The following is a 16192-nucleotide window of genomic DNA, read 5'->3' on the forward strand; positions in this document are numbered from 1 at the left end:
CGCAGGTGTAAACACACCCTTAGCACTTGTACTTACACATATATATCTATCTAAAAACCTAAAAGTACACACTCATCATTGTACCTACAAATGTGCTCACTCTCTGCTATTGCTCTCTCTCACACTCTCTGTCTCTCTACGCATAAAGATTGACTGTCTCTATCTTCATGCCTAACCCGTCACTGCAAACTAGTATTAGAGCTAGGTTGAGGCATTTGTACTTCTCGCAGTTCGAGCAGGAGAGCTGACAAGCAAGCTTAGGTCGTGAGTTGGGTGACAGGTCGTGCATGCAACCATTGAATAGGTTGTGAGCTGCAAAAGGCGGGTTGTGGAGAGTGCGACATGGCCAGGCTCCAGCTGACGAACGATTGTTGGACTTGCGAGTGGGGCAATGGCTTGTAGTGGGGTGTTGACCAGCGTGGCGACGACGAGCATGGATTGACGGGCGTCTGTCCTATGCGACAGGACTGCATGGCATGTGTGGCAGGTCAACACGACGAATGCGGCAATTGACTCTCGCCCGCGAACGAGCGTTGTCATCCCTAACAGGTCAACGGACTCGTCATCCAACATTTTTTTCCCTTCAAAATTTTTTTAATTCCTCTTCCTGTTACTGCTGAGTGCTCACACCTGCAAGCACAAAAGGAAAATATGTGTTTTGAAATTTGGGGGTTTTCCCAAATTTGTGCCTGACACACATGGCAGTGTTCTCTGGACCACAAATTGCAGACATTGAATGAGTAAGCCTTAGAAATTTTTTGGGGATTCTCAAATACAAGTGAGATTTTGCTTGGATGAGTCAATTTCACTAAAATCTATGCAACCTTGGCCAGAAAATTTGGGGCTTTTCACAGATTTGGGGAATGTAATGTAAGACAAACAAATTTGTCTTAGAAATTGCAAGAATTTGTGACATTTTGTCCCCAACATTTGGGGCTTTTTTTGCACATGCACAAATTGGGTTGAAATTTACCCAATTTCTCGACCATTGGACCCCATGCAATTTGGGGCTTTTGTAGTTTGGGCAAAATTTGTGCAGCATTTGGTCATTTTATGTACATACAGGTTAAATTCCACATAATTTGGGCATCAACACTTGGTAAAATTTGGGGGTTTTGATGAAATTGCTATAATTTGGCAAGTTGGTATGTTCTATGCATGGCAGAGAAAATGCAGATGTGTGGTTGATGCTTTGAGCACAAAATTTTGGGGCTTTTGGCCCTTCGTGTCAAATTTTATGCCCGTGGGTACATGTACAACAAAAATTGCAGCTAAAATTTGGGATTTCTCATGTAATGTGATGCATATGCCCTTGGAACAGTTGTAATTAGTTGTGGAATGCTATAGCACATGGTTTGGTGCTTCTAAAAATTTATTTTACCTATTTGAAATTTGTGCTTCTACGTGGTCATTTATTGCTAGTTGGTACTTGTTTGTACCTTGGTCACTTGGGTGACAATTTTGGGCCTGCATTTGCTGTTTTTTTGTCACATTTGGGTTGAAAATCATGGCTGGCAATAATGACAGTAGTAATCTAATGCACATAAAGAAGTTTGAAGGAGCACATAACTTTGCAGTTTGGCAAAAGCAATGCTATAATATCCTGTTGCAAAAGAAGAAGGCAAAGACGATCAAAACACAAGGGGATATGGAACATGACGATTGGGATGAGTTAGAGGAGCTTGCACGCTCAACCACATAGCTATCGATTTCTGATGCCTTGCTGTTTAACATTGAAGGTTTGGATTTTGCATATGCTATATGGACTCGACTGGAAGAACTCTATGCACAAAAGAGTGCTGCAAGCAAAGTGTATTGGCTGAAAAAGCTTATGTATTTGCGTATGAAAGAGGGTACATCAATGTCTACTCACTTGAGTGAGTTTAACTCCATTTTCAGCCAGTTGGTTGCCTTGAAGTTCATGATTGATGAAGAATTTAAGGCTGCTTTCTTGCTTTGCACTCTACTAGAGAGTTGGGATACATTCAGGACTGCTATAAGCAATTCTAATGTGATATTTTTGTATGCTGATGTAGAGAGTGCTCTACTCATGGAAGAAATGAATCAACAGAACAATGCATCTAGGGGCAGATCACAGCAAAAGGGAAAATGTGATAGCAAGGGACGCAGTAAATCACGTGGCAAAGATGTTGAATGCCATCGTTGTGGCAAGAAGGGTCACTTTAAACACGATTGCTACAAATGGAAGAAAGAGAAAGGAAAAGGCAAGAAGACAGATGATAGCAAGGAAGAGAAGAAAGACAGTCAGTCTAAGAGGAGCAGTGTAAAAATTGAAGAGGTGAATGTAGTCACTCATGACAGTGATAGTGGGAGTGACATACTCTTTGTCTCTTCACACTTTGTTGCACATGCTTTACTTGCAGATACAAATGATGACATGCATACCTGGATTCTCAATTTAGGTGCTTCCTTTCATGTCACCCCTCATCGTGAGTGGTTCTCTACCTATGCAGGGGATCGACATTGTATGAAAAGAAATGGTGTTCCATTAATTTTGCCCTTTTTTGTTTCTTTGGTGGTACCAATGGCTAGGGCTCACAACCACTAAGGGAACATCTTGCTCATTTGAAATTTTGTACATGTTTTGGGGAGGAGGGTGAGGATGCAGATGCTCACATAAAATGATTTGAGAACATTTTTGGAGCTTAATTATCATATTTAGATGGACCTCCAATGATAGGAGGTTGTTTAGAGTTAACTATGCGGAAGGTGGCTCAAGTATGGCTAGTGGAGTATGATGCATGGGCTACATATGAGGATGCTAAGAAAGATTTTGCAGAAAGATTTCATTACGACAAAATGAATGTGCAAATGGTGGAAAGTTAATGGAGAGTAAACAAGGGGATCAAGATCTCAGGGGGGGTGCACTTTGTGTTAGCCCTTTACAAGATCTTTGGTTAACATGTTTATCGAGCCAGGCCTTTCATTGGTCTTTCCCTGCAAAAATAGACCATGTCTCAAAAAGAGTAGGCTACCACAATTAGGAGTTTAGAAAATTCCTCACTATGGAATTTGCATCAAAGTGTCCTTGTGCAATCCCTTCATGTGCTTCTTCAAGCACATCCTTGATTTCAAGCTCACAAATGCATCATTGAAGAAAACTATCCTACCTTAGTTGATACAATGACGACAATCAATTGATAGGGTTGGGTCTTCACATTAGGAGATGGGTGAGTTGGGTCTTTTCAATAAGCCCCTCTAGGAGGTCATTTTCCAATATACGAATGATATTGTTTGCTCGATGGGGTGTAAGGCCTACCTTAAAGAGTTGTGATTCTTACTAAATGCAAAACAAATGGGCATCTAGGAGGTTATTGTCAACCTTAATTGCTTCCTCACCACTTGTGATACAAGACAAAAAGTTGGCTATAAAATGTTGTTTTTCTTTATGTACGATGTCAAGCCCATAAAGTGACATTTTGATTCTATTGTTGGGACCATTGGATACATCCTAATTTCTTCAAGGATTTCTTGAACTGTGCACTCCTTTGCTCTCAAACTTGCTTCTATTGTTGCCCACATGATGAGAGGAGATGCCAACAAATAGCTCAAGGAGATTATGAGAAGAAGAATGCTTCATGAACCATGTCCCTCACTCCCTTCTAGTCTCAACTTACTTACTCTTGCTCCAAGAGTTGGGATGGAGAAGGGGAAAGAATACAAGGAGCTTCTTGATATCGTGTCCCTCACTCCATAGACACACTCTTGCACTCCATCTCCTTCACTCTCACTCTGAAGACAATAGAGTAACAAGAAGTCAAGAAGACAAAGTTTGCATTTTGTTCCATTAATTTTTAACTCTTTGATACATGAATTCTAAGGTTAGGTTTTTTCCATCCCCCTTCGACATTCGATCCCTTTTTGTGACCTTGTGATCAAATTTACCTCCTATTTCATGCACCTAGACCTTAGTCTTGATCATCCCACAATTGACTAATACAAGTTGTAACCACATGGTGCTACTTGATTTGATAGAATTTGCATAGGAGGAAGCTCGATTCTCAATGAAACATCCAATTGAATTTCACAACAATCATTTCATGTAAAAATATGGGCATTTTCTCCTTATGATTAATACCCTATTACATAGTCTCCAAAGTGCTTCTCCATTAAAACCTTTGTGCACATATGTCTCTCTCCTTTTTCTCTTTTCTTTTTTCTCTTCTCTCTCTCTCTCTCTCTCTCTCTCTCTCTCTCTCTCTCTCTCTCTCTCTCTCTCTCTCTCTCTCTCTCTCTCTCTCTCTCTCTCTCTCTCTCTCTCTCTCTCTCTCTCTCTCTCTCTCTCTCTCTCTCTCTCTCTCTCTCTCTCTCTCTCTCTCTCTCTCTCTCTCTCTCAGTGCTATGCCTTGAGCCTGCATCTACTTGACCTGTGTGGCTCGTGCTATGTGCTCCATTGGCTTTGCAAAACGGTGTATTTTACTCAATTGGATCGCTACACCAATGCCTTCTACACTAGTTGTGGAAAAGCTCCACTACATTGAACCCTCTTCTTGATCCACTCCATTGGTTTGAGCATGCACATGTGAGCATGCGTGCGCACACACACACACACACAAAGATAGAGAGAAGTAGCAACACGAAAAATGACAAGTAGCACATAAATAGTTTGTTAATTGTTGCTATACATGAAATATTAGCTATATCTTGGTTATTTTAGGCTATGTTTTTTATGAAAAGCAAAGGTTTTCTATAATGAAAAGAAGATAAAAGATTACTTTGAACCACCATCTATGAGGGGAGAGAAAGGAGGACAAGAAGTAGCAGCACCAAAATAGCAAGTAGCAAGCTATATGTAAGCATTTGTTGTACATTAAATAAAAGTTGTATCTTGCTCATTTTAGATTAGACTTTTATGAAAAGAAAAGGTTTTCCATAATGAAAAGGAGAGAAAAGATTAGTTTGAGGCTCGGGGATCATTATGCATTTGCCATATAGGGTTGGTATGAGATTCATGAAATTATAAATTAGGATAGAAGTATAGATAGTATAGATATATATAGTATAGAGGCAATGATACGCACTTCCATGGAAAACTAAGTATATTCTCATCGAGAGAAGTACAATTTTGACAATTTGACAAAAGCTATTAAAGTTTTGAATAACTCCAGATAGCATTGTTGAGTGCTACTTTAATCAATTTCTCATATTTTTTTGACAACTCACTTTTACAAATACTGAAATTTTAGTTGCAAATTGTTCTAAAACTTGGATTCTACCATTCAATAACATTGATACATTCCCATCAAATTTTGGTGTCACATGCACATGCTAGTTTCAATATACTCAATATAGAGGTAGAGCTACTTTTGTTGTAGATTATAAAACTTGTGCTTAACGAAATAGAATTCCTTGGCATAGGAAAAGAATATGATAAGATTTGTGTGTAATTAACTAGAATTACTTGGCATAGAAAAAAAAAATCATAAGATGGACTCTTTGGTTCCCAATGGAAGGGGACAAAAGGTGAAGTTTGAATTGTTTAGGTCCTTGCCGGGAGGGGGAGGGGGGGTGACAGTGTGTGGGTCCTTATGGAATGGCATATTTACACACTAGCATTCTGCGCACTCTTTTTCGTGCACGGAATGCTAGGCCACGAAGCAGCAAGCAAAGTTGTCATGCTATCCCATTTCTCTTCTTTCTCTCTTTTCTTTTCCCTCCCTGCTTCTAATTTTTTCTCCCCCCTCTATCTCCCCCCCATTCCCTATGTCTATTTTTTTTCTCTCTCCTATCTTGATTCTCTTTCTCTCCCCACTTTTCTTCTCTCTCTCTCTCTCTCCCTCTCCAGTTTTTTCCTTTCGTCTTCTTCTTCTTCTCTCTCTTCATTCTCTTTTTAAATTTTATATTTCCTCTCTCTATTATTCTCTATGTCTCTCTCTATGTTTATATTCTCTCTTCTTCTCCCTCTGTAACATTTCCCCTCCATCCCGTTGTATGACCTCCCCCCAATTAAACGATTTTTTTAATTGGAAAAGAAAAAAAAGGGAATAATTCCCCCCTACTCACGCCGCCAACTGGCGGATGGCCAGGGGGTGCCGTGTGTCAATGGGGCAGGAGGGGGGCTGCCGCATGTTGTTGAGGGAGCTCAAGGGAGGGGGGATGATGTGGTCAAGAGGGGGCGGACCAGTTGGCTGCCACCATGTAAGTGATGGGGGGGGGGGGGGGGGGGAGGGGGAGAGGGGGAGAGCCTCCATACCCTACCCAAGCTTCCCCCCTCTATAAAAGGGCCTTGGGCATTGAAGAGAGGAAAAAGGAAAAGGAGGTTCATTGTTGCCCGTCTGGTGATGACTGGAGGGAGAGTGAGGGAGAGAATAAGAGAAAAGAGAAAGAAAGAAGAGAGGGAGAGAGAGAGGAAAAGGGAGAGTAAGAGAAAAGAGGAAGAGTAAGAGAGAAGAGAGAGAGAGAGAGGGAAAGGGAGAGGAAGAGAAAAGAGAAAGAAAGAGAGAGAGAGAGGGAATTTCTCTCTCTTTGAAGACTTCCGAGCTTGCCATCTTTCTTTTCCCACCTCTTTGAGAAGGTTCTCACGGACGAATTCCCTCCACGAGGAGTCATCTCTCTCATAACCTGGGCATGTAGCCACGAAGGAAAAACCAAAATGGTATGTGCCTCCCAAGCGAAGTAAAGTCCAATCGAACGCGAATCCCGCTTCAACCGATGGAGTTGCGGGTCAAGGAACCGCATCACTTGGTAATCAGGTGCGTCCCGTAAGTCCTACCCTAATGGAAGGCCTTAAGAACATAGGCCGACTTCATGGGGGGGGAGAGGGGAAGAGGGAGTAGAGGGGGAGAGCCTCCATACCCTACCCAAGCTTCCCCCCTCTATAAAAGGGCCTTGGGCATTGAAGAGAGGAAAAAGGAAAAGGAGGTTCGTTGCTGCCCATTTGGTGATGACTAGAGGGAGAGTGAGGAAGAGAGTAAGAGAAAAGAGAAAGAAAGAAGAGAGGGAGAGAGAGAGGGAAAGGGAGAGTAAGAGATAAGAGGAAGAGTAAGAGAGAAGAGAGAGAGAGAGAGAGAGAGAGAGAGAGGAAAGGGAGAGTAAGAGAAAAGAGAAAGAAAGAGAGAGATCTTTGAAGACTTCCGAGCTTGCCGTCTTTCTTTTCCCCCTTCTTCGAGAAGGTTCTCACAGACGAATTCCCTCCAGGAGGAGTCGTCTCTCTCATAACTTGGGCATGTAGCCACGAAGGAAAAACCAAATTTATATGATGCCTCCCAAGCGAAGTAAAGTCCAATCGAATGCGAATCCCGCTTCAACCGATGGAGCTGCAGGCTAAGGAACTACGTCACTTGGTAATCAGGTGCATCCCATAAATCCTACCCTGGTGGGAGGCCTTAAGAACATAGACCGACTTCATTGGGAAGGGAGAAGTATTCAGCGAAAGTCTATGATAACTAACTACCATTTAGGTTGCATCATTCTATCATGTTGGAAATTGTGTTTATTTACACTTTGGCATGTTTTGAACGAATAAATTGCACAAAAGATTTTGCATTCATGCACGCTTAAAAAATCAAGGACCTTATTGATTGTGCTCGTAATGCTTTAGATTATACACTAACATTGGCATGCTTGAAGGTACTGAAAAATGGGTTGTTAGGACACTTATGCATATTCGTCATTAAGCATAAATCATACTTTTTTTTGCCTCGCAAAATTGGTTAAACTGAAAAGGTAGGGGTAAAAGCTTGAATCAAGTCTATAAGAATCGTGAGTGCTACAATAATGGGGTTAAGTATGTTTAGGTCATTGCAACAAGAAGCCGAGTTTTGGGCTCCTATAATCCTTTAGAGAGATGTAGCTCGCACATGCATTAGGCTTGATGACTTCGTGTTCCTCGTACAAAAGAAAAATATAAGCCTTTATTTATAATTTGTGTAAGTGCATTAAAAAGAAATTCCCAAGAGTAGAATTCCACATTGCATCATCGTCCTAGGAAAGACTCGCAAGTATCGCGAATGATTTCAGTGGCACTGCTAGCGATTCATCTTAAAGATAGTAATAAGACACGCATATGAAGCATTAACCTTAATTGCTCAGGTAGTTCAATGAGATAAATCCTATATGGAGCTTAACTCGACTTCTTTAGGATTAAAGGTAATTGAACCAATCTATTGTTACTTCATAAAGTGGACCATGAGACAAGTAAAACACTCATTGGCCTCTATTCCAAATCTGGCCTCGATAAAGTTGAAACAACTTTGAATATATCACCTTTAACCATGACACAATCTGTCGTTAATACAAGAGGTTCGAGTGTCGTTTCTTCCAATGACAAGAACCTCGGATTAAAGACTAGTAAGCTAGGACAACTTCCATCTGAGAACTATTGGATATAGATCCAATTGCATAATTGCTCGCTCCTATCACACAGGAGCGGGGTTGGAAAGAAGGTATTCCCTTACCCTCGGAGGATATTGGAAATTGGTGCCAAGGTAAGAAGGTCAAACGCTAAGCGTCAAGATAGAGACCGCCACCTTAGCAGATGTCTCGAGTACTCACCTACACCTTTGTTTGTGTTTGTAAAATTAGGAATACCACTTTTTAAAAAAAGATTGTGTAACCCCAAACTCATAAATGAGAATAATGAATCAGGTTGAAATTTTGGAGGGTGCGTCAAACCACCCCCAGCTGGCTGCCAACCCTAGCCAAGGGGGTTCTAAATAGTCATGATGGGAATGTGGACCGAACCCGCTACGAGAGGTCTCACTATGGGTTGGTTTGAACGTAAAAGGACGCTTGGATGCCAGGGGGGGCTCTGGCTGTAAATTCCCTGCCTCCGAGTCCTACTCAAATGATCTGTGTGACTCGGGATAGATTCTCAAGGGGCCGTTGTTACTAGTGAAAGGCGGAAACTTGGTGGAAATAAAATGCATCCTTACGGATTGCAGATATTGTCCCTTCTTGAACAAGACTTGTATCTCTGATAAATTGCTAATATTAAGTTTACTTCTAAGGAACCTGTTCGAATTTATTTTCGTGTCAGTGCCATAAGATTACGTGAACGAACCTTGTCCTTTAAGAGGCTAATTAAGAAAGCTACTTTTACATGTCACACCTAGAAGTGATAGGGCTAATTAGATAGCTAAAGTACGTTGAATGAGGGAAGCGGGAGGATGGAACCCCCAACAGGTTTGTCCTACGGTAGGATAGTCCCAGAGAATTGGGAGGCTTCTCGTTAGATTTTACCATCGTTAGACCTTTGGGCAGCGCATGTCAATTTCCGAATTTATACCATTTTTGGGAACCGGAAGGGGATTATGCCCTACAGACAGAGAGGTGGAGCGACGCATCCCTCTCGTTCCTACTTCTCCTTGAACCCAGAGGGGTATGGACTTGCTTTGGATTGGGTAACTCTGCATATAGTAGAGTGACGGGGAAACCTCGACCACCAAGAATTCAAGATTCAGGTCGATCCTAGTGGATTTGGCCACGAACATTCTTTTGCGAGGTAGACTCGGGAAAACCTAGGCAACAAACCCCGTGACATTCCATGGGAATGCTGGGTGGCGATGCTTAGATTCATTCTCAATGGATTGCCAAAAACGTGCTTAGACAACCAATAGATAGGTACGTTACACCCTCTCTTTCTCTCCTTTCCTTCTCTCTCTCTCTCTCTCTCTCCTCACTTTTACTTCTCTCCTCTATTTTTTCTTCTCTCTTTTTAAATTTTATCTTTTCTCTCTCCCCTCTCTCTCTCTCTCTCTCTCTCTCTCTTTTCTTCTTCTTCTTCTTCTTCTTCTTCTTCTTCCTTTCCCACCAGTCACTCTTAAAGTATGTAAATTTATATTTTCCCACCAGTCACTCTTAAAGTATGTAAATTTATCTTTTCCCTATATATAAATCTCTCTCTTTATGTTCATATTCTCTCTTTTCTTCTCCCCTCTCTCTCTTTGCCCCCTTTTCTTCTCCCCTTTATCTTAATTTTCCTTTTTTTTTCTCTCATTCTCTCTTTTAAATTTTATCTTCTCTCTCTCTCTCTCTCTCTCTCTCTCTCTCTCTCTCTCTCTCATTCTTTCTCCCTTCCCCCTCTCTTTAAAAATGTTTAAATTAAAAAAACACTTTTGCCTTTCCTTTTTTTCCCCATTTTCTTCCTCTTTTCCTCTTTCTTCTTCTTCTCTCTCTCTCTCTCTCTCATCTCTCCTCAATTTTCCTTCTCTCTCCCTCTCCTCTTTTTTCCTTTTTCTCTTCTCTTTCTTCATTCTATCTTTAATTTTTTATTTTGTATTTCTTTTACATTTTATATTTCCTCTCTCTATAATTCTCTCTCGGTGTTTAAATTCTCTCTCTTTTTCTTCTTCTTCTTTTCTCTCACTCTCTTCTTTTCTTCTCTTCCCGCTTTTTCTTCTCTCTGTTTCTCTCTCCCCTCTCTTCATTCCTTTTTTCCCATCTCTCTCTCTCTCTTAAATTTTATATTTTTTCTCTTTATAAATTTCTCTCTTTGTTCTCCCTTTCCTCTTCTTTCTTTTTTTCTATCTTTGTATGTTTCTCTCAGTCTCTCTCTCTCTCTCTCTCTCTCCTTATTTTTCTTTTCCTCTCTCTTTCTCTTTCAAGTTTTTTTTCTCTATATATTTTTTCTTCTCTCTCTATTTTTCTCTTTCCTCTCTTCTCCTTTCTCTCCCCCTATTTTTTTTCTCTATCAAATTATATATTTCCCCTCTGTCTCTCTCTCTCTCTCTAAGTCAAAAACTATATCAAAAAATGTTTAATTAAGGTTGGGTTCACACAAGGCGGCAAAATAGAAAAGGGGAGAGATACTATGTGTGTATTTTCATTTGAAAAGAAAAATGTGGTTTTTTTCCGGACCCATCAAAACTTCTACCAGCCTCACACCGTCAAAAGAAAAATTGGCTTGATGGAAGATGTTCCACTTTACGTGTGGCAAAATTTGATTCAACAAAACTGTGCATAAACTTTTGTGATTGGTTGCTTTTAAAACATAAAAAATATATTTCCACACACTTCCACCGTTCGTGTGAACACCCATGGTAGATCTTCTCTACATTGCTAGAACTTCTGCCACCTTAGTGTGAACCCAGCCTAAAAAAGATTGTTTTGTTTCCTCTTTCCCCCTCTCTCCATCTTTTTCTATTTCTTCTTTTTCTTCTCCTTATTCTTCCTTCTCTCTCTCTCTCTCTTCTACTATCTCACTTTCAAAGTGTGTGAAAAACCATGCCCAAAAAATTTCAAATTAAAAAAGTTTTTGAATATTTTTAATTAAAAAAAGTTTAAATTAAAATATTTAATGAGAGAGAGAGAGAGACTCTTGATTTAAAAATAAGTTTGATTTAATTGTGAGAGAGAGAGAGAGAGAGAGAGAGAACTTAGGCCCTACAAGTGAGAGAGAGATAGAGAGAGAGAGAGAGAGGAGGGGAAGAATTTAATTAAAAAGGGGATGGGGAAAAGAAAGGCAAAGATTATATGTGAGAGAGTGGCAAGGGGGTTTTAATTTAAAAAAGGGAGGTAAAAGAGAGAGAGAGAGAGAGTCTAGGCCTTACAATTGTCAATGAGAGAGAGAGAGGAGTGGGGGAGGCTTTAATTAAAAAGGAGAAGGGAAAGAAAAAAGGAGAGATTACACGGGAAAGAGAGGGGAAGGAAATAGATTTTAATTTAAGAAAAGGAGGTTTGGAAAAAGGGATAGGTTCAAAAAGCCCTTTGGTGAAGGTTCGGGGCTTCTCGAACTTACAACCAAAATGATATAGTAATAAGAAGTAGTAAGATGTATAGGAGATACTAGGCTAGGTGCAATGAAGCCGAAGGGCATAGTGGGGGGTGAATACAGTGTGGAAGCGCATATTAGCACATGTCTAGCGGATACAAAGTGCAAAGAGACGGAAAGGAAGGTAGAGCATCAGGTGTGGAGGGGGGCATTTGAACTTGAGAGATGCCATGGTCCCAAGCATCCAGTGGTAGTGTTTGGCCATAACTCCATTAGCCAAGGCGGGGGGGACTCGGAAAGACGTGTGAGTTGTCATCGAAGGTCACAGAGAGAGAGAGAGAGAGAGAGAGTGGGGGGAGTCTGGAGATATGACATGCGTGCGTGACCGCGTGAGACGGCCTGTATTTGACTTTGAATAAGAAAAAACCGCGTCCGTGTGTGTGTGTGTCATCCGAGGACGCGTCTTTCGAGAGGCTCTCCTCTCCTGAGAGGATGTTCTGTTTTGCTTTTTTAAATTGTTTATCTGGGCGATTTGCCGAAATTGGGGTCTATGCCATCATTTAAAAACAATAATATTGCGTAATTTTGAAAAGGTCGCCCCACATCAGTGCTCATCACCGTCGCGACTCGCTGGTTCTCGGGTTTCCTGGGTGAGCATTTTGCATTGATATGTCGAAGGAACGTCGGGACTCGGGACTCTGTCCTTCCGCGCACAACATATATTGTTGTGTGGCGAGACGGGGTCTCTTCGGCTCCCCTCTGAAGAGGTTCTCTCCCTCTCTCTCTCTCTCAAGTAAAATCTCTTCCTCTCTTAATGTAAAATCTTCATTTTGCAACTCACATTACTGCACCATCCTCTCTCTCGATAGAGCTCTACAGCTTTGCTGAGCAGATCACAGCTCAAATATCAACTCCTCTCTCTCTCTCTCTCGCTCTCTCTCTGGCCAGCCTTCAAAGCAAACACAGTAGTACTCTCTCCCTCTCTCTCTTGGCAGTTACAGTTTTCTCTCTGTGGCCACCATTGGCCCTCACAGAAAGCAAGCTTCAATCACCCTCTCTCGCTCGCTCCAAACAACCCCCCCACACACCCGGTCCTCCCCTGCCCTCACCCCTCCCTCCCGCAATGCTCTTCGCCTTCTTCATCGCTTGCTTCTTCATCCCTCTCATCGTCTCTTCCTCCTCTGCTTCAGCTAGAGCCTCCTTCCCCATCCACGACCTCACCCACCCCCCTCTCCCCCAATTCCGAGAGGCCCCTGTCTTCCGGAATGGCATCGAATGCCTCCCCTTCTCCACCTCCACCAACGACTCCTCCCATAGCACTCACGATCATCTCTGTGACCCTGTCGCCGCCCACATCGCCATGACCCTCGATGTATCCTACATGAGAGGCTCCATGGCAGCCATCCTCTCCATCGTCCAGCACGCCTCCTGCCCCGAGAATATCGTCTTCCATTTCCTTTCATCATCCCGCGAAGAAGAGCTTTCTGACCGAGTCCGCAACGCATTTCCCTACCTCCGATTCAAGGTCTATCATTTCAATGAAGCACTTGTCAGAAGCAAGATCTCTTCTTCTGTGAGGCAGGCATTGGAGCAGCCATTGAATTATGCCAGGATTTACATTGCAGATGTGCTCCCAAACTGCATCAAGAGGGTCATATATTTGGATTCAGATGTGGTGGTGGTGGATGACATAGTGAAGCTATGGGGGATCAGCCTGAATGGCCATGCCATTGGAGCTCCAGAGTACTGCCATGCCAACTTCTCCAAGTACTTCACAGATGAATTTTGGGCCGATGGGTACTTATCGGCGGCATTTGCGCGAAGGAATCCATGCTACTTCAACACAGGGGTTATGGTGATGGACCTTGCGAAGTGGAGGGAGGAGAGGTACACAGTTGCCATAGGGCAATGGATGAGGGTACAGAAGGCCAAAAGGATATATGAATTGGGATCTTTGCCTCCATTCTTACTTGTGTTTGCGGGAGAGGTCGAGGCGGTGGAGCACAGGTGGAATCAACATGGTCTAGGGGGAGACAATGTGGAGGGCAAATGCAGGTCATTGCACCCAGGGCCTGTGAGTCTATTGCATTGGAGTGGGAAGGGCAAGCCATGGAGCAGGCTGGATGCGGGGATGCCATGTCCGCTCGACAGCCTATGGGCTCCCTATGATCTCTTCATCCCTGGGAGCAGCAGCAGTAGCAGCAGTATAAGCAATGGCGATAGCACTAGCAATAGCTTCTACACTGCTCCAATGGTGGCACAAAGTTGAGACATCAGAAAAGATTTCAGACAAGGCACAGTTTTTTAAGGTTTAAGGTTTAAGGTTTAAGGTTCTTCTTTAACCAACTCTTTCATCTCGAGAGCGTGTAAAGAAAACAGAGTGTATCCTCAGACTATTCTTTGATTTTAATGGAGAGGAGGAGTAGAACTAGCACAACCTTTGCCGCAGTCCGTGTATATATGCAAGGGGGGGGGGGCCCACCCAGTCCAGGTCCCCACAACACATAGCCTGCTAATTCCCTTGTGCCCGGGAAAAAAAAAGTCACATATATTTTTTGAATTTTTAATATGTGGGTTCTGACCCACACCAGATGCCCGCCTGAGACTCAAGAAAAAGGGCTGGCTTGCCCTGCTGGAAAGGTCCCTCGATATTTATAGTGGACAGCTGGCATGCCACTGTCTGTCGAATAAATCAACCCCGCGTTGAGCTTCTTGTAAAGGAATCTTCTGCAATTTTTGCCATATCATTCATTTACTACGTCCAGTCTCCAGATCAATTCTCATTCGCCCTTTTGGATTACGTGGCCTTTTCTTCATGGGACCTTGGGAAGATGCATATATCCTTTATCTTCCTTCATCGTTAATCCAATCCACTTCATTGTTCCTTAGTGGGTTGATGATGCACATATCTTTTATATCAATTAACTTTGATAGCATTTGCACATGTAAATGTTCTTTTATATATATATATATATATATATATATATATCACATTATTAATATTAAAAAAATATAAATATCAAATTATTAAAAAAATTTAAGCATTGAAAAAACTCCCATTTCTTAGAATTGTATTATAGTACATCATATATACCTCTCACCTTCTCTCTTAAACACCATCTCTAAAAGGCAAAGCTTTCAAGTCAACCCAACTATCGAATTTGGAAAAACACATTGGAGTAGAGGTTTTAAATTTTGAAATCTAGAGTAACTTTAGTTATAATATGATTAAAAAACAAAGCGTAGCCGAGTGAATTGTCAAAGTGGAGACTTCAAGGTTTTTGTATTGGCTTCTAGAAATACTCTCTTACCTTATTGTTGCTGGAACTTGTTGAGCCTATTGGATGGTTCAATAACTTTTTTACAATATGGTTTGTAGGTTGCATTAATTATATTAAAGTTTGCAAGATATATACACCTATAGGCATAGCCTCAAAGCTTGACAAAATTGGGTTGTATTACAATTAGCTAGCTTTGTGTAGGCTATCTTGAACACATGACATTTTCCTTTCAAGGCCTTGAAGATGGTTGGGCTATTACTTTGAATTATCTTATAAATATCCCTACTTGGAATTTTGTTTCCTTTTTTGAATACTACTTTATTTCTATTGGGCCAAGCGTACTTAAATAGCATAGCCTTGGAAACATTCCAAAGCTTCAACGTCTTCTCATCTATCCTTCTTGTAATTCCAAATAGGGTAGTCCATATCTTCACCTTCTCATTTAGGTTGGTAGCTTTAAACCACTCCCTTAGCTTCTTCCATAAAGCTATAACTTCCTTGCACATCCATAGAAGGTGTTTAATTGATTCGTTTTGCGTGCATCATAAAGCACAGTCCGGATTAATATTCTTGACTTTCTCCACTCTACCTTTAGTTGGTAGCTTTCTAGCTACCACTTTCTAGAGTAATAGATTTAGCTGCCTACTCGACATGGCACTTCAAGTTCTAGCTAACCTCCATTTCCAAGTTTTGACATTGGAACGAGGAAATCTATACTTCCACTTGCTATGGGATTTTATGGCAACCTCCATTCTATCCTCCTTAAAGTCCCTTCTACTCCTCATATTTTAGACAGGCTTACCTTTTGAGTTACCCAAATTAACCCATACTTTTGTGGGTCCTATCTTCATAGAGGATACCAATTGCCACTAATTTACCTTCCCATGTTAGCATAACCCATCTACCTCCCTTCATATTAGCATTATTTAGCACAATCCTCGTGATTATTGCACATGGCTCCTCGCTTTTCGCTCTTAGCAATAGTATGGAGTATCTCTTGATCTTTTTCCTATCTTTTCGAGGCCCAAGAAAGAACATAAGAATAATCTAAGTATCCCTTTCAATTTGCCCATTTGTGTCTTAGTGAAAGGTGTGATCACAACCAGAAACATAATGGTCAGGTAGAGCATATTGTCAATCACGAGTAATCTACTTGCCATCTTGATAGGTGCACCTAAGTACCTAAGTACCTATCTTAGCCTAATTAGTTTGAATTTGAATCTCTATAGCCAATTCGAAG

General features: G+C 41.5%; 1 protein-coding gene across 1 annotated transcript; it reads left to right on the plus strand.

The window, feature by feature from the left end:
- Positions 1-12248: 12248 nt before the first annotated feature.
- On the plus strand, positions 12249-14609 carry LOC148033784 (putative galacturonosyltransferase-like 3). The gene has a single exon (XM_087681768.1). It carries the CDS (start codon positions 12795-12797, stop codon positions 13938-13940), a length of 1146 nt encoding a protein of 381 aa, XP_087537894.1. The 5' UTR covers positions 12249-12794; the 3' UTR covers positions 13941-14609.
- Positions 14610-16192: the final 1583 nt, after the last annotated feature.

The sequence above is a fragment of the Lygodium microphyllum genome, chromosome 7 (assembly GCF_053477565.2).
Source record: "Lygodium microphyllum isolate KBCC chromosome 7, Lygodium_microphyllum_v1.1.10, whole genome shotgun sequence".
Taxonomy (NCBI): domain Eukaryota; kingdom Viridiplantae; phylum Streptophyta; class Polypodiopsida; order Schizaeales; family Lygodiaceae; genus Lygodium; species Lygodium microphyllum.